The sequence below is a fragment of the Urtica dioica genome, chromosome 7 (assembly GCF_054948205.1).
Source record: "Urtica dioica subsp. dioica isolate 48M chromosome 7, U.dioica_male_clone48M_v1_H2, whole genome shotgun sequence".
Classification (NCBI taxonomy): Eukaryota; Viridiplantae; Streptophyta; class Magnoliopsida; order Rosales; family Urticaceae; genus Urtica; species Urtica dioica.
In genome coordinates, this window is record NC_142762.1 from 47,416,812 (window position 1) to 47,439,502 (window position 22,691).

At 33.0% G+C, this 22,691-nt stretch overlaps 2 protein-coding genes, 1 non-coding gene and 1 pseudogene across 5 annotated transcripts; 2 read left to right on the forward strand and 2 right to left on the reverse strand.

Annotated features, from left to right (window-relative positions):
• The first annotated feature begins 9,527 nt into the window (after window positions 1-9,527).
• LOC149392356 (bZIP transcription factor 44 pseudogene) lies at window positions 9,528-10,082 on the forward strand (annotated as a pseudogene).
• Window positions 10,083-13,272: 3,190 nt separating this feature from the next.
• Window positions 13,273-16,552, forward strand: LOC149392357 (uncharacterized). The gene is made up of 5 exons (XM_089620697.1): window positions 13,273-13,611; window positions 13,755-13,811; window positions 14,597-15,018; window positions 15,127-15,158; window positions 15,258-16,552. Exons 3-5 carry the CDS (start codon window positions 14,688-14,690, stop codon window positions 16,209-16,211), a joined length of 1,317 nt encoding a protein of 438 aa, XP_089476823.1. The 5' UTR covers window positions 13,273-13,611; window positions 13,755-13,811; window positions 14,597-14,687; the 3' UTR covers window positions 16,212-16,552.
• Window positions 16,553-16,784: 232 nt separating this feature from the next.
• On the reverse strand, window positions 16,785-16,868 carry TRNAL-CAA (transfer RNA leucine (anticodon CAA)). The gene has a single exon. It is a non-coding gene; the product is annotated as a tRNA-Leu (tRNA).
• Window positions 16,869-16,934: 66 nt separating this feature from the next.
• On the reverse strand, window positions 16,935-19,324 carry LOC149392359 (NAD(P)-binding Rossmann-fold superfamily protein). Of its 3 annotated transcripts, none has more exons than XM_089621392.1 (8): window positions 19,040-19,324; window positions 18,875-18,967; window positions 18,672-18,750; window positions 18,513-18,591; window positions 18,390-18,429; window positions 18,171-18,305; window positions 17,718-17,855; window positions 16,935-17,440 (listed from the first exon to the last, which is right to left on the reverse strand). In XM_089621392.1, the coding sequence occupies exons 1-8, from the start codon at window positions 19,225-19,227 to the stop codon at window positions 17,173-17,175; spliced, it is 1,020 nt and encodes a 339-aa protein (XP_089477518.1). In that variant the 5' UTR covers window positions 19,228-19,324; the 3' UTR covers window positions 16,935-17,172. The 3 variants fall into 3 exon arrangements, 2 of the variants coding, with proteins under 2 accessions (XP_089477518.1, XP_089477519.1); XR_016300383.1 differs by having other exon boundaries at window positions 17,270-17,440; window positions 18,193-18,305; XM_089621393.1 differs by lacking the exon at window positions 16,935-17,440 and having other exon boundaries at window positions 17,453-17,855; window positions 18,193-18,305.
• Between the last annotated feature and the right edge of the window lie 3,367 nt (window positions 19,325-22,691).

The following is a 22,691-nucleotide window of genomic DNA, read 5'->3' on the forward strand; positions in this document are numbered from 1 at the left end:
ATTTCACACTACCTCTAAAGTGGGGGTCGTGGGTTCAATTTCAACTGGAAACAAATGCTCTTAAAAAAGTCAAATATGAAGAACTAAAATGAATCCGATCTTTGGAGAGAGAGAAAGAGAGAGAGACACACAGAGAGAGAGAGAGAGAGTCATAATTTCAAAATTAGATTTTTGTCAAACTCTAAATAGTTTTTTTTTTATCTTATCTTCTTTATAAATAATTTTTTAACAGTAAGTAAAATAAAATAAATACTATTTTTGCGATAAAAATATGGACAAGTTATTCTTCTGATTCATTAAAAAAAAAAAAAAAACAATCACTTGCAATTTTCAGTACTTCTACTTGATATGATATCAAACTCAAGTTATGCTTATTGAGAAAATTATAGGAATAGTGTTTTATTGGAAATATTTATGAAATTGTAAGTTGGTTTAAATCTTTAGAAAAAATAGTGTTTTTTTTTTTTATTGTAAATAGTTATTTGGGATTCGTTTTTCTTATAAATGAAATTGTAGCAATAGATTGATAAACAACGTTAATTAGAGCCCTAAACAATGAACAAAAAAAAAATCAAGAAAAATGATTATTTACAAATTAAAAAGCATAATTTTTCGTGATGAAAACTTTAATCAGGCTATTATTATGATTTGTTTCATAAAAGTACTATCACATGTAATTTCTCTTAAAAAAAATGTGCGATAATTTCTATTCTTAAACTCATTACATATATGAATATTTGGAAGGAAAATTTTGCGCTGATTCTTTTTATGTTCATTTTAAGAACTCCGAATTTGAAAAACTTCCATAAATGAAAGTTTAGGTCCCACACAAGGCAACAAACTGTTTTTTCAAAATATAGATTATCGTTATTTTATGAGATTAAGAAATCTTGGTTAGTATTCGTAGAATGTGTTTGAAAAATTGGTTTACCATATATTACAGGAAGAAATAAAGCTTTTAACTTTTCGGTCCAACACGAGTATTAAGGATTAGGGAAAATGGACGAATTTATTAGCATTTATAAATCTATTTCTTGTGATCAACCAAAATTATAATTTGGTCGATTTCATTAATGGACCTACTCTTTCGCCTTCCATTTTTTCTTTCTATCTATCATTTTCCTTTGTTCCAGACCAATTCCCGCGGTTTCTTCTTCATCTTCTTCCTCATTCCTTCGATTTCTTTTTCTCTCTCATCTCCGACTTCCCGAGAACTACTCTCCGCCAAGCCACGCCATAATCTTTGTCGCGTTTCGCTCTCTCGTCGTCGCAATCTCTATACGCCGCGTCTCATTATCGTACTAACTCTATCTCTTTCCCAAACCATATTATCCCTAACCCAAACCTCACACGCAATTGTACACTATCTCCCCGCCGCGGCGGTTTCTAACCGTTTTCTCCTCATCGGACCCAAACCCTAACCCCGACTATAAGCCCGAGCAATCAGAAACATAAACTAACAAATACTCACAATCTAGAGAGATTTTGTAGGTATTCGACTGATTTTGGCAGGTTTCCAATAATGAGCCTATTGAACGAGAAGTCGCTAAAGAACAAAAAAAAATGCATTAAATGAGAATTCAAGTAGAAGGTGATCAATTATATGTAAATATATAACATTAATAATAAGGGTAATTTAGCAAAATAGCCAATTTAAACGTTGGGAATTGCTAAATAGCCAAGGTTTGGTAAATATTAGGTAAATAGCCAATTTTATATATTTACAAATGTAAATATTAAGTAAATATTCAATGCCATATTAAGTCACGTCATCATTTATGGCTATTTACCTAATATTTACCAAACTTTGGCTATTTAGCAATATCAAACGTTTAAGTTGGCTATTTTTCTAATATTTAGTCATAATAATCGGTATTTAAATTATTCATAAATTTTAGTTGGTAAATCACCTAGCAACGGTATGTATAGCTTAGTATTGATATCCTTATAACTATTTAGCACTTAATATTATTCAACTTCGTTCCTTAATTTTCAAACAAAATCCGTGCATAAACTAGTAACCGTCTCGTCAAAAACAATATCAGTATAATATGTACGAGAATTGCTTAACTTAGAGCATCTCCAACCCAACACACTTCATTATGGAGTGGGATGTGACAAAATGAGATTGAGTTTCCTCCAACGCAACCTCATTTCCCACTCCATTATGGAGTGCGGGAATAGTGAAATTCCAAATATGAAGTTTCACTATTCATTCCACTCTACTTTAGAGTGAGATTTTATCAATATAAAATTAGTTTATTTAATTACAAATCAACCACAATATTAATTATAATTATATATTTTGTGTGTAATTGAATTAATTTATCGCAAAATTAAATATGAAATTATTTTATTTTATTCTAATTTGATATATGTATTGATCTTGACATGTGATAAAAAAAAATAATACACTAAAAAAAGTAATTAAAATATTAATTTTCAGTGCAAACAAGCTATAAAATTAATAACATTACATAAACATAAAAATAAATAAGAATTTAGTATTTTTGTATAATGTTACTTTTTAAATTTTGAACCAAATAAATACATGTTATATGTAATGTATGTTTATTTTTTATTTTTTTTTAAATATAACAATATTGGATTCAAAGCATACAAGTTAAATAAATATTGGTTGTAGCGTAATAAATGAAAAGTTGTTAAAATTATTAAAATAATAGAGTTATGAAGAATATGTTTTTTTGTGTTAAAAATTGTATTGGGTTGAAGATGAAACATTGTTTAGTGTAATAGAAACTGCATTTTAGTGTGTAAAAAAATTATATTTTTGAGTTTATAGATGGGAAATGATCCAAGGAAAATATCTCAACGCAATAAAATTACAATGGTAGGCCCGGAAAAGATTAAGCGAGGACAATAATAACATGAAACACTAAATGTTCTTTCTTTGTAAGAAGAAAAAGAAATCTTCCATGCATCAAACACACGTACTCTCACATGATCAAGAACCCCATCTCGTTGTTGCTTTAAAGATATACATATATACATACACCAAGGCAAATAAACGACTAAGCTCTTTAAAGTTGTTACACAGGATATGCATTAAAGATGTATGTGAATACCTTTTTTTTACACAATATAACTACTAAAGAATATAAAGTGTATATCTCATATGTTTCAGCTATATATATCCTTCTAAAACCTATCTGAATTACCGGCTTTAAGACTCTCTATCTACTCTACAAAATGCTCCTTGGTCAGTTCGTTAGTACGTACAATCGTTCGGAGATATGGCAGAGAGACAAATAATTGATAAAGTTTCAAGATTTTAGATTTTCTAAGCACAAAATCCACAAAACAAAAAAAGATTAATAAAGAGGGAGAAAGAGACTGAACCTGGTGCAAACTGCAAAGTGCAAACGAATCTACTAACTTTATTCTGAAAGATTGAGTTTGGCTGAAATATTTTAAACAAAAAAAAAATAGAAATACAATTATATTATTTTACCAAAATCATAGACCTATATGCAAAAAAAAAAAAAAATAAATAAATAAATAAAGAAGAAGAAGAAAACAAAAGTTTGGTGATACTTTAGTTGAGATAGAACGGTTTAGTCCCTCAAAAAAAAAAAAAAACGGTTTAGGAAATTTTCATAATGATTAATGAAAGGAAAAAGCCTATCAAATTTTCATCCAATTCATCAAGATTGTTGTAGCTAAATAGCCAATTGAAATAAATAGATAAAAATTTGTCTAAAAGTTGAAAAGACAAGTAAGTTTCAATAATATTTTTTTCTATGTGATTAAATAATGTAAAAGTGAGAAATTGCTTTTATAGATCGTCAAATTTTAAAGACGGTTAAAAAAATTGTTGACGAAATAATTTTGGTCTTCTTACTTTTCCGAATTTTGTTTTTTCATATTAACCTGGTTCGATTTTTTTGGAAACAAGGTTAATTGGTAAAATTTCATCAGTTTTTTTTAGATTTTAAGGGTCGACATCATATTTTCCAATAGGAATATAAGTTAAAATAATAAAATTGCTGCATTTTAAACATGAATAGGGAAATTAGTGGTTTTTTTAGACCAAAAAAATATGTGAGTGATAAATTAATAATTAATAAAAGGCGGTAGCAATAGTACTTTAGATTTTTTATTATTATTTATAATTATTTCAACAATACTGTTGTGATAATGACCTGATCTATGATATTTTGGACACCAAGTAGGCAGTTACCTCTATAAACTATCCTTAAAAATATCAACGTTTATGATTTAGAAAATTACCTTTTGCTTTTTGTTCATTTTCATTGTAAAGTATATACTAATTACTTGTTTACCAAGTCTACAGATCTACGGAATCACAATTTCATTACTAAATATCAACATCGACATTATAGGAAACATAACTACAGAGCTCAACCAAAATGAAGAGATAATAACACCCAAACCCAACTTTCTTGAAGTTGAGTTTAAACCCAATTAAAGATAAATATATATATAAAAAGTTTGAAGAAATGACATAGATATGCTTTTATACAGACAAAGGAAGCAAAGATGCTATTCATTCCTTGTAGAAAATAAAAGAAAAGGAAAACAAACTATTTATAAAGAAAAGAGTAAGTAACTCTTTTTTGGAGTTTTTCTTTTTTGTAATAATATTATCAAGTACGTCTCAGAGACACTGGTTTCATAGGTCTTGTTCCCAACTAAGAAAAGCACTTTATAGGGGTACCCTAAAACCATCTTGAAAAATATACATCAAAGTTGCCTAAATGCCCTTTTAAAGAGACCAACCAAACTATATAGCTCAACCATTTCTGTCAATTATTAAGATTGGAGAGAGAGAGAGAGAGAGAGAGAGAGAGAGAGAGAGAGAGAGAGAGACCCATGTGAGCAATCTTGTGTTCTAAACTTTAATCATCTTTTTTTTACCAAGTTGCCAACGGTCTATTTTTATTCTTTTTCTTGATCTATTACCCCTTTATATCACAATGACCACTGTTGTGGTATCAGATCAATATGGTAAAGACTATCAAGCCTTTAAACTCCATAGACAATTAAATTGGTGAACTTTGTATAATTAGGGAAATCTAATTGACGTGCTTGCGATGCAAGGCTAATTATAAGCACTACGCCATTAAACTCGCAATTCTAGCATTAGTGTCCACTTATTTTTAGGCCTAATCAAGCTCAAAATGGAATATTGACAAGTTGTGAGTACATGATATCTTATGCAAAACGATAGCCTTTCTTTCCAAACAATAAACCAATTTCATATGTGAAAATTGGGAATATATATTGTTTAACTTTAACGTATGCGATCCAATATTCGTATATTTATATATTATATATTTTATATATCGATGGTCTGGTCGCTATCAAGAGTATAGTGATAACGTCAAATGAAACAACATTACTATGCAAGTTGCGAGGTTAAAAATAGATAGCCTTGTAAGATCGTATACAGTGAACATATCATGTTCATGTCTTTTCACTTCTTTTTTCTTTTTTCTTATTTTTAACTTTGATGAATTGTTCTCTCTGTCCTACACGTACACTTTTAGTTCTTCTACCTATGTTATAAGTGAATGTGAAATAATGACGAGGAAAATAATAAAATAAGTTAAAAAGTTAGGTCTTATGTCACAACAAAAATCAAATATGGATGCCAAACAAGCATATGAGTTACCATGCATTCTAATTTGCTTTCAAAGGCCAATATTTATGTCTGCTTTTTCTCCAATCATAAAACTGAGAATAATCAATACATGAACAAATCTAGTAGATTGCAAGTACCACACGTTGGAATCCCATCTCTCACCTAGCTTTCCATTTTTCTTTTATTGCTTTTGAAATACCTATTTTCTTTTAGTTTTAATCAAGATTTTAAATATCGTTTTCGTTGTCATTTCGAATTTTTTAATTTACATAAAATTGACACGCTGACGAAAAACCGAACGAAAAAAATATGAAAAATGATAATTGATATACCGTTTTTAAATATCGTTTTCGAAAAAGAAAAAGAAAAACGACAAACCGACGGAAAATCGAACGGAAAAAATATTGCATAATATATTAAAAATGTATATATATATATATAAATACATAATTTATCTTCAATTTTAAATTTGTAAAATATGCGATACTATGATATTTATTTAAAAGTCTATGGCAACATATATATTATATCTTTAATAGTTTAATTATTTGTATGTCTAGCGTATTTATTTTTGACAAAATATATATACTCTTTTGCTCTATATATTTGTATATATAGAGAAATATAATTATACATATCGCATATATGTATATATATATATATATATATATATTGTGATGCATGTTATTATAGATCAAATTTGCATGAATACGATAAACATTTATCATGATAAACAATTTGAGATAACGGGAGAAGTTAAGTAACTACCTCAATATGTAAACATAGTTTTCTAAATATTTTGAAAAAATATGTTGCATATACTTAAATTCTGTTTCATTCTCACGAGTATTTTCTTTCCGTGAGCATAATTATATACATAAAAACTTTACTGTGGCCGACATATAATTAAAAAAATATTTTTTTTCCTATTCAAGAATAATGATTATAAATTTATTATGAAAGAATATGGTCATAATCTTCTTTTTTAAGTAGAAAAATAAAAGAATATTTGGGTATGGTCTTAGTTAGTTGCCTATAAAATAGTTTTTAAGAGCTAATCAATAACATAAGCTTCTATTATTCTCAGTGAAGGTTTGTTGATCGCTATAATGGAGTGAAAAGAAAATTATAATACTCTCACTCTCACCGTGCATTTGTCCCTTTTTAAAAACTTTAATTTATACAATGAATATTTGTCATTCATGCACCTTGCGATATGTATCAGAGAACTGGTATATATATTTATGTTTTTTCGGGCATTACATTCTTACATTATACATACACACGCATATATAGACATATATATATATATATATATATATATATATAACTATACAAAATAGTTATTCAAAACTAATTAGTTTATAAAATAGCTAAAATTTCTAGTTTTCAATATTTTATCAAATTTTCTTTATCAACACTGTTATTAAATTTTTGACGATTTATATAAACAATTTATCATTTTCAAAAATTTTGATCATATGATAAAATAATTATTAAAATATAGCATATGTACTTTATACTATTACACTAATTTTAGATAAATTTTAACTATATTATAAATTTATATATATTTTAATTCACTAGTATATCTATTCAAAGTGTAATCACCGAGTTTATATTTGTGAAATTGGGAAATCTTTCCTTTTCATCGCAAGAGTGTTAGAGGTTTTAACAAACTCGTTTGAGATTAAAAAAAAATTCATAAAAAAATTTAAACGACGTAAATACCCTTTCTATTAGATTCCCGTACCCTATAGTTGTAAGGTTAAATTTTGAAGGTATTGAAACAAAGGAGACAAAATCCACACACATAAATATAAGGATATTGACATTAATATTATCATTTTTGTCACTTAGCAAAAATCAATTAAAAATTAAAATTTAATAAATTTGTTATTAAATGAATTTAAAAAGATTATAATACCCTTAATGAAATTTGTCACAAAATTATATATGATGTTTTACACATCTTCAATTTTGTGACATGTTTCGTGACATATCTGTTATGAAATTTTCCAATTTAGTGACAAATCGATTTGAATTTCGTGATCAATCTGTCATGAAATCTCACAAAATAGCAAGAACGATCGATTTTGGAGTCGCTATTGAATGTTTTTATTGTATTTCCATTACCAATATCCTAACACGGAGTTCATTGATGAGAAACATGGAAATCAAAGAATCAAGCAACCATTTTATTAGAGTTAAAGTCAGATTTCATACAAGAAAATGTAAATAGATGGATAAGGTTAATGTATTCTTTATCATTCAAAATTCATTTCTTAAAATCTACCACTCATACTCTAACCTATAAGTTCCAAACAACCACAAGAAGCTCACAAAACCTATAAAAACGATCGTTGCAATCCTCGAATGTCGGCTGATTAGAGAAATACAAGGGGAAGATGAACAATGTGCCGCCGGAGAGGAGGCAGTGACTCCGATAGACGAGCCTTGAGATCCATTGGTGGCTCGGTTCGAAGGCAGCATTCGATCCGGAGGTTGTCGGAGAGATTCCCTCCAGTGCCGCGGGTTTCATTGCGGCCATGCGTCAGCGACGAGGCGTCTATCTCCATTTTCTGGTTTGGTTATTAGATTTGGTGGCGAAGAATATTCGCAATTCTGATGAAGATAGTCATGGTTAGGGTTTAGCTAAGATAGAGAGATTTTCGGGAAATAGGGGTAAGAAAAAAATTTAGACGGAGATTGATGGAAAGAAAAGTAAAATGAAAGAAAAAAGAAAAGTAAAAGTAATTAAAGGTAGTTTTGTAAAAAAAAAAAAATATTCTCGGCTCTTTGATAATAGTTGTGTCAATTTTTTATTTTTGGTTGAGTTTTGATAAGTGACAAATATTGGTGTGAATATCTCATAAATATATGAGAAATTAATTGTTAATAATTTTTTTTAAGGTGTCCTGGTCTCCAGCTGGCAATGAAATTTTGGACGGTTGTGTAAATTTTTTCTCCACCCCACGTTTCTCATCACATCTATACTTCATTTTTTTTTTTTGGGTAGAGATTCGCCTCTCGTATTTATTTATTGCGTTTCTCTTTTTAGAAAATTAATCCGACTTCTAGCCCTAAATTGTGGTGGATATCCCTTTTTAGTTCCTAAATTTATCCTTTTGTGCTATTTATATTTGTATTGTATCTACATGAGTTTTTTTATTCATTTATTATTATTTGAAATCGTATCTACTTGAGTTTATCAATCTAAAATATATCTGGAAGGAAGGCGTACAAATTCGGATTCGGTTCGATCTGATTATTAATATATTACAACGTAAATATATGTTTATTTAATTCTATTTATAATGAATGGTTAAGATTGAGAAGATTTGTTTCTCAAACACCTGTTAAAAGACACTCGTCCAAATTTGTTTCTCAAATAATATGGTTATTTTTATTTTTATTTTTAATTTTTTTTACTATTACCTTTAACGTTATAAGCGTAGAAGAGGTGTAACTTTGCAAGTGCAATCATCAACCTTTTTTTTCCTTTCCACTTTCTTCCTTTAAATTTGTCTAATTTTAATCTCACCAAAAAAAAAAAAAAAACGAGAACTTGCTTTTTGGGTCTATAAAATTAACCCACAGACACCATAAACATCCTGTTCCTCTTCTTTCCCTTCCATAGCCCACGAATTCCGCCTTTTTTTTTTCATAACTTCCTTCTCTTTTTGCATCAAAGCCCCTCAATTTCAATTATCTTCCTAAATGTTACCGGATAAATGTCTCCGGTGGTAAGCGAAATCCTCCGTTCCGGGTTTATGATAAACTCGTCCCTCCGCCGCAGAACCCACCTCGTTCAGTCATTCTCCGTCGTCTTCCTCTACTGGTTCTACGTTTTCTCATAAATCACATCAACCACGTACGCTAAATAACTACACAATATATAATAATTGATTATGGCGTCATCGAGCGGGAATTCGTACGGTACGTCGTCGTCGTCGGAGATTCAGGTGGCGATGGAAGAGAGGAAGAGGAAGCGAATGCAATCGAACAGAGAATCGGCGCGGCGATCGAGGATGAGGAAGCAGAAGCACCTCGACGAGCTTCTAGCTCAGGCCGACGATCTCCGCCGCGAAAACGCGCGGGTCTCGGCCGGAGTTAGTGCCGTCGCCGGCCACGTGGCAGTGGTGGAGGCGGAGAACTCGGTGCTTAGGGCACAGATGTCGGAGCTGGCTCACAGGCTGGGCTCGCTGAACGAGATCGTCGGACTCATCGGCGGCGGCGACGGTGACGGTTTCGTGGCCGGCGGTGCTGGTTTTGCGATGGACAGCCTGGCGAGATTCGTCACGCCCTATAATATCGCTTCTGCGGATTTGATGTTTTACTAATTAATTCTTAATTAAAATTGTACCATCTCTCTTTCTCTCTTATCTTGCTATATGTAATTAATGCTCTCTATATATGGAAGCATATTTTACCATAAAAACGTGAAAAATTCCAAGGAAAAATAGAAAGGATAATCAATTTTATATATATATATATATATATATATATATATATATATATATATATAAATTCAAATAACACAAATTAATACAAGAAAAGTAAGATAGCTATTTTTTTTTCCCTCTCAATTCTTAAATGATCTCTATAAAAAGAGTGGATGTGAGATATGAACAACGTATTTCTCAACGTATATTAGGTAGGTGCTAAAGCAAATAAAAAAATACAACTTTATAATTATGATTAGTAATTTAATTATTTAAATTAGTGCTGCAAAAAACTAGGTCGTCAAGCAATAATGATTGAGTAATAAATACTCGGTACTCACACATGGTATATTTTTGTTTTTATGGTCTAATCAAGCGGATAAAAGATGGGTCCTTAATGAAGAGGGACCCTTTTGAGCTTTTTGGGCGGTTTCCTTGACAAAATATTATATTTTTAAGGGTAATTTAGTAAAATAGCTAATTAAAACGTTGAGAATTGCTAAATAGCCAAGGTTTGGTAAATATTAGGTAAATAGCCATTTTTATATATTTACAAACGTAAATATCAAGTAAATAGCCACTGTCATATTAAGACACGTCATCATTTATGACTATTTACCAAACATTGGTTATTTAGCAATATCAAACGTTTAAATTGACTATTTTTCTAATTTTTTGTATTTTTAAACATCACTCTCTGATGATATGCTTGTTTTATTTTATATACAAATTTTAAGATAGAGATTTTGGAAATACTGATTTCAAAGAGATGTCGGTTGTTTTATCTGCTTCTACGTCGACAAGGATTGGATTCTTGAATTCTTCTAGGCTAAAAAGGGAAGGCAATATTCATGTAATAATTTATTTACACGGTAAATATTACCCCCAAAGTCAAACACATCTCGATATTTATAGTTGCTTTTACATGCGAAACTGGTTTGGACTTTGGAAATTATAGACTCCCATGTTAGCAATAATTCTAATGTTTTGCACGGGTCAATTCGATTTATACATTAGCGTGTTATATCGCGTTTTTACCTTAAAAAAAAGAGTTATATAACTAAAAGGGAATGGTTATAGGAACAAATATATAACGTTTTTCAGAATGATAAATATATATAGTTTGCTGTCGATGATAAGTTAAAATATTTCCGGAAAGAAAGACAATAGTGGACAGGCTATAAATAATTTCATTTTTTTTTCTTTGATGTCTTGCTTTGAATGGTGTGCCAATTGTATTCTATGACCAACTTCCAATTAGTGCAAAAATCTTCCAATTTGGTTCAATGTATTTATAAATTTATTGATCCGCTGACAATTTTTTTTTTCCACTTCACGTTAAAATTAAACGCAACTTTACACCAATAAACTATGTATATAGAATATAGTATTTATTTTGAGTTTATATTGCGTCGCAGTATGTGGTTGTGCATGCATTAAGAAATTGTGATTAAAGCCACACGCTTAAGAAGAAAAATAAGTGGAATTATATAAAGTTAGGTAATAGTTTTTGCACGTGTCAAGTTTTAGTTTGATATTATTTGTTCTTTAATTGTCAGTACTTTAAATTGTGTTGCTGCAAGAAATAAATAGGTATTAAAAAAAAGACCACTTAAATATGTAAAAATAAAAAAACTGTCCTTAAATATATGATATAGATCAGTACGTACTAGGGCAATGGTGACAGGGACATATTAGTATTAAGTATTAACATACTACATTTACTAATTTGATACAAAAAAGGACACTGGTAAAACTTAAAACGATGCATCGAAACGTACTGCAAAAAAAAATTGGTCAAATATGCAGCAGAGACAGAGCCAAAGAAGTGATAGAAGAAGAGCTGTAGTAAATAAAAAAAACTTAAGGGAGCTCATATGAAATTTTTGTACATAATTTAAAAAAAAATTAAAAATTACAGAAAAATTCATGGTTTCTTGCAACCAGGTTCAAATCTCTCTCTCTCTCTCTCTCTCTCTCTCTCTCTCTCTCTCTCTCTCTCACACACACACACACACATACAAACTCTATATGTATATCTTGTTAAAAATAGAAAAAGACAAGTAGTTTAATCAATTATAGATTTTTATATCATGAAAATTCGACAATCATATTAAAAAAAATAAACACGAAAAGCAAGAGCCCTATCGGACCCCATCAAGTTGGGACTTACGCCCAAAAATCAATCCGAGCATTGAGCCCCTTCAATGCAAGCCTTACGTTCAAAACGTCCAAAATCAAGACCAACTCATCACAAGAAAGTAAGAAAAAAAAATCATCCATATGATCAGCATGTCCGCTCCGATCGTTTGTCTGATCAGCACCGCTGCTCGTCAAGCAAGTTTAATATAGAGACATAAATACGGGTGAAAGGCACGGGGACGAGCCTGGAAGCCAACTTGAGACGGGAACATGAGATTAAGAAGTCTCACGGATGCATTGAGGCCCACATGGCAAATTCGAGCTCAATCGTGATTTCAGATCCCGTTTTTGAATGTCATTTTCCATCGAGTTAAAAATAATTGGGTCATGCCTAAATAGTGTTGAACATGATAAAAATAAAATGAAATGATGATTTAAAAACATGACAAAAATCATCCGTGATCGATGAATTGTGATTTTTTTTTCTATGTTACTACTTAAGTATTTCAACTTCAATTATCTTTTTTCGCATAAAGGTAATACATTTTTAATCTTTTTTTTATCGGTAAATCAATTTATGTTCTTTCAGTTAAAATAATAATTTTAAAACATTCTTTTTTTTTTACTTTTCCATGTTTTTGGGCTTTATTTTTTTTTACGGAATATATTGGGCTTTAGTAGCTCAAAATTGAGAATGTGGCTATCAGAATCAAGCTGGGCCCAAATTTGAGAATATTGGGCCCAGCGAGTTTGAAACTGGTCAAAGGCCAATAACTGGTTGTCCTGGTCTGTGGCGATTGTACTCCTTCAGAGTCTGATAATATTCGGACTGTCGAATTACACGATGAGTCACTAACGCGTGGTTCGCACTTCGCACTCCACGTGGCCCACAACAAATAACGAAGAAGTAAACTAAAACCTACTTTTATTATTTCTAAAATATGTAAACAATAATAAAGAAATGAAAAAGTAAGAGAGAGGAGCCTTAAAAGCAGAACAATCAGACGCTTGGCACAATTCCCCATGTTTTTAATTTTTATTATTTTATTTAGGGATTTTCGCTTTTCATTTCTCCCTCACTCGCGTACATACATCTCTGTGATATCACAGCCCGGCACTTTTTATTTCTGTTTTTGTTTTCTTCCGAACTCCCTTATATTTAACGCCGTCTCATTCTGCCGCGAAAATTAAAACGACGTGATCTAACGCCGTTAGAATAACCTTTTTCTTCTTCTTCCCCTCCGTTTCCTTCCTCTTTGGTGTTGTAAAGCGAGGACGAAACACTTTCTGACCCTCTGAAACCCTAAATCGGAGAGAGAGAGAGAGAGAGAGAGAGAGAGAGAGATTATTTTGCCTTTGACATTCCTTCTGCTTATGCCTTTTACGCTCTGAAACATAGTGCGTAACAGTTTCGTGACCCTAGTTTTTGTTTAGGTTTCCCTGTGTGTCGATTTTCTGTTTATTGCGTGAATAAGAGTTTGTAAATTTTGTTTATTCGTGTATAAAATTGTGACTGTTCTAATTTAAAGTGAAATATCCAGGCATATCGATTAGAAGCTCGACGATGCTTTAGTACGAATCAAAGAATCTTCGACTCGGTAAGGTTTTTTGTTCTTTTTTTTCTTCATTTGTTCTCTTTATTTGAGAAATCGCCTCCGAAGATTGATTTTGCAAATATTTGGTATTGTGTATGTGAATGAATTTAGTGTATCATAGGTCCTACAGATTTTCCTTGATTTTTGGTAGATTTCGTTTGTGTTTTTTATTTATTTGTCTGTGACTAAGTTTAACTGGATTATTGCGGTACTTGTGGAGTTAAGTTAGATTTGAAATCTCAGGGTATTAGTCTCCTTTAAAGCTACTTGTTATTTCGTTACAGGTTAGGGATGGAAGTTTTCAGGATTAACTTCTTGTGTATAATCTACGGATATGAGAAGTGATGGGCTTTTCCTCTTCTGATTTTGGGAATTTATTCTCAAATAAATTTTGGATTGTAGTGTAAATAATAAACTCAGGCAATTCAATGAGAAACCCCACATTGTGATTATTTAGATTCATATGGATTTGGGTCCTTATATATACGTTGTATGTATTGGAGGTGACTAGGTAACAGAGAAGTCACTCCTAAAATAAGGAGAAGAGATCTTGTTATTTCAATTTCTATTTGATACCTTTGTATCGTTTTTGGTAAGTGGTGATATGCTAAAAGCTATAAGTTTACATAGTATCTCTCAGGATTCAACCTAGTGATGATGTTTGAAAAAAAAATAGGTCAAGGTCCGCAACACAGCTTCATATTTGTTGGAGTTTTCTTAAGTTTTTTGCAGTGATTATTTTTGTGAAACAATACCTGATTTTGTGATTGTGTTTCCCCTCGATTCAGGAAAACGAATCTAGTACTCTGCTGATTGTGAATCCCTGGGTACCTGGTCACTGGCTCACTGCTGCTATAAATCTTCAGGATCAAAGTCATCATGGGCTCAGCTTGTTGTGTTGCATCGAGGGAAAGAGTCCATTCCGACAGAAACGAACGTGAGAATTTACGCAGGAATGCCAGTTATTCACCTTCTTGGAGTTTCCGTTGGGATAATCGAGGCCGTGTTGCTGGTGAAGTTGACACGCCGTCATATCAAGTTTCTCAGGGAGTCAGTAGGAATGCTAGTATGGAGTTAAAAGGGCCTCTGAGTTCTGAGAGAGGTCATTTTTCAGAAGTAGGAAGTCCTCTGGAGTACTTCGGATCCCCTATCTCTCAGAAATCTATAGTCCACGGGAGAACAATCACACATCCTATGACTTCACCCTCAGGTAATTATTGCTAATAGCCTAGGAAACCAACACATTGGCATTCTTTTACAGAGTTTGTTCTATTTTTCCACTTGAATTATACTGATGTACAAAATGTGATATAAACAGATTTGTCGGTGACAAGTAATTATTCGCCGAAAGTAAGTTTTTTTCGGTGATCAATCTTTTTCATTTGTTATTTCTGATTACTTGTTATCATTAATGTTATTTATTTATTTATTTATTTTTTCTGTTTTCAGGTGAAGAATTTTAATATGGCAGAGTCATCAGGAATTATAGAATCGCCTACACCAAATCACTCATTCCTTATGCCCTCAGCTTGCTCAACACCGATATCAGATTCTTTGGGTACCCCCAATTATCCACATATTCCTAACTCAACCCCCTCGAGACGTGCCCGGCGTTCACCGGGACATCAGCTTTTGAGACAGGTGTCCGATAGCCGTATCTTGGGACTGAAATCACCAAACACCAATTCGATTTCCGAGGGAAGACCGTCTTTTGTGCTCTCCACTTGCAGCAACGACTTGGCCACTGGGTCCCACGGAGGGTCTTCGGATGGGTGGTCAATGCGCACTTTTTCCGAGCTCGTGGCCTCTTCTCAACGAGAAAGATGGTCTTTCGACAGCGAACACATAGGCTCCATCAATGGGAGAATCGGGGAGTCTAGTAGCAGCAGATTCTCATGTTCGCCATCGACAGATGTTCAATATTGCGGAGCTTGTTCTAAGGTCCTAGCGGAGAGATCTTCTTGGGGCGGCCCCGAGCTTTCAGTAGTTTCTGTGTTGGTCTGCGGTCATATCTATCACGCCGAGTGCTTGGAGAGTATGACCAGAGAGGCTGATAAGTACGACCCTATGTGCCCCATTTGCATGGTTGGAGAGAAGCAGTTTTCGAAGATTTCGAGAAGAGCTTGGAAGGCCGAAATGGAGTTGAAGTCAAAAAGCCGCAAGATTTCCAAGAATAGAGTGGTAGATAGTTACCTTGACAGCGACTTCGAAGTTTTTGATGCGAAGAACACTGATAGGAAAGGAAAATGTGTAAGGATGGAACCGAGTTCGAGCACGAAGAGCTCCTCCACCAAGCCTTTCTTGAAACGTCATTTTTCTCTCGGGCCTAAGTGGAGTCGATCTATGTCTGAGAATGATTCCTCGAAGAAGAAAGGTTTCTGGGCCAGGTGTCGCAAAGATTGAACCCTGCCACAATATGGTTAAGAAGGGCGATTAGCGATACGATCTAGAGTATTTCTAGGGTTGTTAGTTTTTAGCTTTCACTAATAATAAGTTCGTTTCTGAATTAAATTCCTTTTCAAGGATTTTCTAGGTGTATTACTTTATTACTGCACTGTCGGAAAAATGTAATAGATAGGTGGAAGGAGAAAGGGATGAGGAAGCGAGGATGCCTGATTTTGTCATGCTGGAAAGAAATCACTGAATGCAAAACCATATTTGTGGGATGAGAAGAGAAATGCAATGCCCTTTTTTTATTTTTGGGAACAAAAAATTTGTCAACAAGATCAATGCTTGTTCCACTACGTTAGAGATCATCTTTTTTTTTTTTCTTTTTCTTTTTGTTTTCTGTTCTCTCCAAACGTAGCTCTCTCAAATTCAATTCCCAAATCTACGTTTGACTTTGGAACCCATGCCTGCAGTGGAAGTTTTATTATCAGCATAACCGTAAAAACCGAAGCTGGAGAATTCACACGAGTAAATGTAAAGCTTTTCAATTTCCAAGTTAATAAAAATAAATAGACTGAACTACTCTTTTGTCAGAAGTGGGATTTGAACCCACGCCCTCTTTCGAAGACCAGAACTTGAGTCTGGCGCCTTAGACCACTCGGCCATCCTGACTTGATGTTCTTATCATCCAGATTATTGTATACTATTTAATTAACTCTCTTATTTAAATGAAAAAAATAGGATAATGACCCACTTAGCCGCCTACAACAGGAAGACTACAAAAGACAGACAAAATTGTTCAACTACATTCAAATATCACATGATTATGCTTTGCGCCAAGATCTAATACCTAACAAAGACCCACCATACAAAATTGTCCATTAACATTCCACACCATGATTCCCATGAAGCGAACAAACAAGGACACACACTATGTCCATAATCCAACAACCTAAAAAATAAATAAATGAAGCTTCTATGTTAAAAAAGGGTTGTATTCAATTTGGTCAATAATGCTTTGCAACCCTGTCCTGTAACTAGGATGAATAAGCCTCAACCCAAGGTCTTTCTTAACGCGGGAATTCAAAACTCGCTTCTCAGCCGGCGAAACTTCTTTGCTAAAGCCTTCTTGATTTGGAGGCCAATAAATTTGACCAGGCCACTTGTTGTCGATCAACTCACGTGCGTATAAAAACACTTCTTCCCTCGGGGCTGGATCGTCATCAACTACGTTGTAAACTTTCCTGAAAAGGAATGTACTTGGCCGTAAATTTCTGTGTGACGTCCAAGAAGGGAACAGAGTGCTTCAAATCAAATAGCAGTGAAAATTTTGCGTGAAAGCGTTGCAACATGTTAACTTATAAACCCAGAAAAGGTTATGCAAAAGGTCAACATCTTTTTTCTTCTTCCATCTGACATTGTAATACATGTCTAAAATTTTTCGGTTCTTCCATCAAATAACCAAATGTCACAGGTAGTGAATATAGAACCGATTTGAAAAGACGATGAGGATGAGACTACCCGGTGAAAGGCGAGTGAAAACTGGCCGTGAGGGCTTGACAAATGTCCTCAACATGAACCCTCGATGTGTATAATTTAGATGTTCTTCTCCTTTGACCGTCTGACAAGGCTTCCCTATTGATTATCGTATCAACAGCACTGCAACAGAGAAAATCATAAGAGCATGAATTCAAACACATTCAAAAGCAAGCATCATTCTCAATGCTAGAATCCAAAGCATCAAGATTGATTTCAAATCGAGTCACGGGCAAAATCACAGAATAGCCAGTAAGTCTCGAGTCCTCAACCAAGTCGGACAACGATTCGGAACGAAAGGACATCCTAGTCGAGGAGTTAAAGATATAATCATTCATTGAGCAAAAAGGTGACACTTTTAAAATCATTGATTTTTTTAAATTTTGTTTTTTCTTGAAGTTAGTTGAAAGAACAACTTTTAAAATCGTTGATTACAACCTTCTACCGGGACCATAGATACCTCCGAGCCGAAATACATAAGTTGAGATGCCAAGCTCGGGACCCATATTTAACCATCTCTTCTCAGCGGCTAATCTCAGTCTTGCTGAGTCACGTGAAGGGTTAGCTGGATAACTGCCACAGTGTAATATCACTGAATGTAAAAATAATAAAAACAGAAAAATTGTTCGAGAAAGTGGTGAGTTTTGTTCCACTCACTCCTCATCGACCCATTGACCCCCACAGTTTCCATACACACCTGCATCATAAAATCAGCTGACCTAAGATAAATGAAAAAGGAATGAAATCATTGTCGTAATATGAGAACGCGGAAAACAGTACTTGTCGTCGAAATATATCCGAGCCATTGAAGATTCCCGTCCACTAGACCGCGCTTTAGAAGCTCTTCGCGATGAAGAACCTTTCAATCGGGAAAGTGAGTCTATAAAGTGTTACACTTTCATGGTTGTGATTTTCAAGGCTAAGAATTAATAAATGTACCGGATCTCCAATACCCTCTAATGGAGGGATTGAAACAAGAAGGTGAGTGTGACATTTCAGAACGTCTAGAATTTTCCATCTGAGCCAAAAATCACAAGCACACAGATACATTTTGAACAATGTATACAGAGAAAGAGCAAAAACGTATCATATGTTCATTTCGAATCCACTATTCAATTTCAAACCCATTTCAAAACACATACTCTGGCTCGTTTGCATCGAAATGATAAACATCAAATCCATGGTCTTCAAGCTTCTTCTTCTTCGCAATGCTTGTGCAAGTCCCAGAGACATCCCTGATACGATCAACCTCAACAATCTACTCAGTTAGTCAAATAAATACGAAATAAAAGAACGAAGTTGTTTACCATCCTTGGTTCTTGAGCTGTTGCCCAAAGAACTGTCCGACGAAACCCATACCCAAAACAAACATTCGGTTTCGAGATTTCGGTTCAAGCGACGACTCGGTTTCGCAACGAAAATGTTTCGGTGACGAACGAAACGAGTTGTGAATTAATCTGGTTTGGATCGGAGATACACAGGGTGACGAAGACATTGATGAGAATCGGAGTACTCTGGAAACTACGAAATTGCTGGTTTAACTGTAAAATATCAAACAAACGGAACTAAGAAATCGGATGGGCATGAAAAATGAAAAATGAAAAATGAAAAAATCAGTTTTCTCAGTATAATGATCAAGGAAACAATATCCTAAGTACCATAATTTAACCTTTAATACCTAACATGACGCTCTAATCTCTTTTAGTTCCATGAATATCAAAGCCAATAACTAGTGTTTGCAAAACTACACCTACCTAGCTAGGAACAAATAGTGTACTTGGCATTTGCCGACAAATTTTTTTTATTCTATTTTTTTTCCTCGCCACGCCAACAATATTTAATGTTAGATTTTAATTACACCGTTATTATTTTAATAGTTTGTCAAGATGTTAGATTTTAATCACACCGTTATTATTTTGATTGTTATTCTTGACAAAATTCACGTCTTTCTCTCTCTCTCTCTTGTCATATGACTCGTGTGTAGAGCATAAAATAAATAATTCTTAGTGGTTAGAAAGAAAAGAATTTAACTGGGCACTGTTCATCTTATCTCTCCCAGCTTTGCAGGCTTTGATGCATAAGGTGATTTATTACAAGCAACTTGAGCTTATCATAATATTAATAACCTTTTTATGGATTGTAATACGGTTTTATCATAATCCTAAATCACATTGATTAAGAAAAAAAAATCAAGTAATAGTCCTCAAAAAGTAGGAGCGGGTGTCCTCACACATCTGATTACTGCATATTTTGTAAATTTTTTTGCAAATCTTTAATTTTAAATCGATTATTTAACTAAATCTTCCAATTAAAATACAAGCACGGTTATCTTTTGAAACAAGACTTTTAAATATAAATTTTAGTTTAAAAAATGGACTTATATTTTTTTACTCCGTTTAGGGGATTTAAGCTTCCTCTTACTATAACGTGGCTTCGCCCGTGGATACATTATTTAGCCACCAAAAGAGAGCTTTCTAGTTATGAAACTATTCACTACATTATAAGATTTGGGGTAACAATTAATATCAAAGAAAAAAAAGTCGTCCAAGAGTAAAAAATATCCGGAATCACAAGATCAATTTATGCACGAAGAAGACGAAAAAAAGGGGAGAATAGGGATGATAAAGTTTTCTTTGTGTAAATATCAAGTTATACGTTACTATTGTGATACTTTTAACTAACGAAGTCATTTATGATATTATTTAAAAACTAACCGCTAACCATAAAAAAAGAAAAGTTGAGACTACTTTTTTTCTTTTAATGACAATAGCACTTCATCAATCTAGAGCGGCAAAATTCACTTCAATTACAACAAGAAGGACAATACAAGAAGTGATCTCACAAAGTCAACAAGTATCATAATTCATGCACAAATGTTTTTCATTTTTCTTTGGACTACATGAATTTAAATACACAAGGTATATCAATTAATAAGCAATTGGTTTGAAATTAATTTCATTCTGAGGGCCAAGGCCCACATAAAATACATGATTAAACATCGAAATCCATAATAGGTCCACTATAATAAAAGTGTGCACTATATTCACTCAATTCAAATCGCGATGCTCGGGCAAACAAAATAAGTCAACTCACCCATCAATTATTGTATTCACGAAAGAAGAAGAAAAAAATAAAGCATTTGAGCAATGAATATTCAATTGAAATGTAACTATCAGATCGCTAGATATCACATTAGCTAGAGAATTATTATTATGTGACTTAGCTGGCAGTGGTTGATGTTATGCACTTCCGTTCCATATTAGTAAATTAGTATACAGTCCCAGTAATTTTTTAATTGGCTTTTTAGTACAAATAATAACTACGTTGTTTTATATGTTGCATTTTGTGTTGGAAATGTCTTCGAAAGATCGAATAAATGTAGTTCGTTAAGCATGAAATATCACTTATGTTAGCACATTTATAAGGTAGTATACGAGAATTTTCAAATTCGTATAGTACTAAAAAGAAAATCGCAGGCATATAAATATAAAAGCGATAAAAATAGGCAAATCTATACAGATCAAAATTACATAATGGTCGGACAAACAAATCATCTGTACGAACAGAAGCAGAGCATTCCATGAGTTACACATGTTGATTGATTGGTATTGAAGGCGTACACGTCACAATGTTGCCACCCAAATATTTCCGAATCGTCAGCAATAAATGGGTAATTAAAGCGACTCTTATAAATGGATTTTCCAACTACAACCTAACCCAACCATGAAAATAAATGAGATTCAACTACAAACATAGCGTTTGTAGTGTGGAGTGTGAGCTATATCGTTTACGGGCCACATATATATGGCAAACCCAACACACTTTTATAACACGCTTTCGACTACGATATCTACCACAGATTGAAGAATTACAATTACTATCCAGTTAGGTCATTAAAGTACTTTTCATTTTATTTATTTATTAGAAAAATAGTGGCCGAATCCAGAATATCATTAATCAACTTTGTGTTTTTACAATTTAACATATGGTGAAACATAGAAAATATATTTGGCGGAATTATGAGTAGCACAATCACCACTTCTAGATAAAAAGGCAATACTAAAATCTAAAAAAAAAAAACGGCTTTGACATGACCATGACTTCTCCGAAAATGATGTCCTACTTTGTGTTCGGAATGGTATTGGTGAAACACGCCGATACCACCTACTACAAACAATATGATGTCCTACAAACAATCGTTGAGGTCTTCGCTAAGAGTTTATGCCTCTCGAACAAGAGCTTCACGAACTGAAATTCAATCTTTACACATACGTCACACAAACATTTTCACTTTAAGAGTAAGTGAGATATGCTTGAACTTGGACCACTTTTCTACCCTATATCAAGCTTTTCCAACACAAAGTAGCTATTTGGGCCGCATATCCAGTTCGATTAAAATATCCATGGTGAAAATAGAAAGCCTTAAGAACACGACACATACAGGAGCCCGATGGTCAGAAAATACTCCAAGCAGTCTTTGCAAGTAATGCTCGATTGAACTTTTTGATATAACGAAAAACGAGCTTATCCCTTTAGTTCAGACTTACACAACTCATTCCAAGTGTCCCAATGTATGTTCCTCCCCTTCCCGCTATCTCCCCATCAAAACTCTTACAGTTTTATGAATACTGTCCACCAATTGTTGAGAGAGACGAAAAACAACTCATTACATTATCAGATGACTTGAAGGACCGATTTGATGAAGACTTCCATGCACGCCTAAGAAAATATGAGCACATGATATCCTTTGATTTTGTCCCAAACTCTCTCTCGAACATAACAAAGAGCTCATTACTTTTCCTACCCGAAATCAAAAGTCATCAAAGTTAGAAAATTACTTTTTTTCCCTTTCATTTCCTTTCTTTCTTCGATTCTTCCATTTTCCTTTTCCCATTTTATCCATGTAAATGTAATAAGCGATTTCTATTTGCGTTATTAAATGTTTATGAGTAATAGTGA

Coding starts and splice junctions, on each gene's coding strand:
- LOC149392357 (XM_089620697.1), top strand. CDS start 14,688: ATGGGCTCAGCTTGTTGTGTTGCATCGAGGGAAAGAGTCCATTCCGAC. Junction 15,019..15,126: donor TCCTATGACTTCACCCTCAG/GTAATTATTGCT, acceptor TGATATAAACAG/ATTTGTCGGTGACAAGTAAT. Junction 15,159..15,257: donor CAAGTAATTATTCGCCGAAA/GTAAGTTTTTTT, acceptor TTCTGTTTTCAG/GTGAAGAATTTTAATATGGC.
- LOC149392359 (XM_089621392.1), bottom strand. CDS start 19,227: ATGTCTTCGTCACCCTGTGTATCTCCGATCCAAACCAGATTAATTCAC. Junction 18,430..18,512: donor CGGATATATTTCGACGACAA/GTACTGTTTTCC, acceptor TTTATGATGCAG/GTGTGTATGGAAACTGTGGG. Junction 17,441..17,717: donor TTTCACTCGCCTTTCACCGG/GTAGTCTCATCC, acceptor ATTCCTTTTCAG/GAAAGTTTACAACGTAGTTG.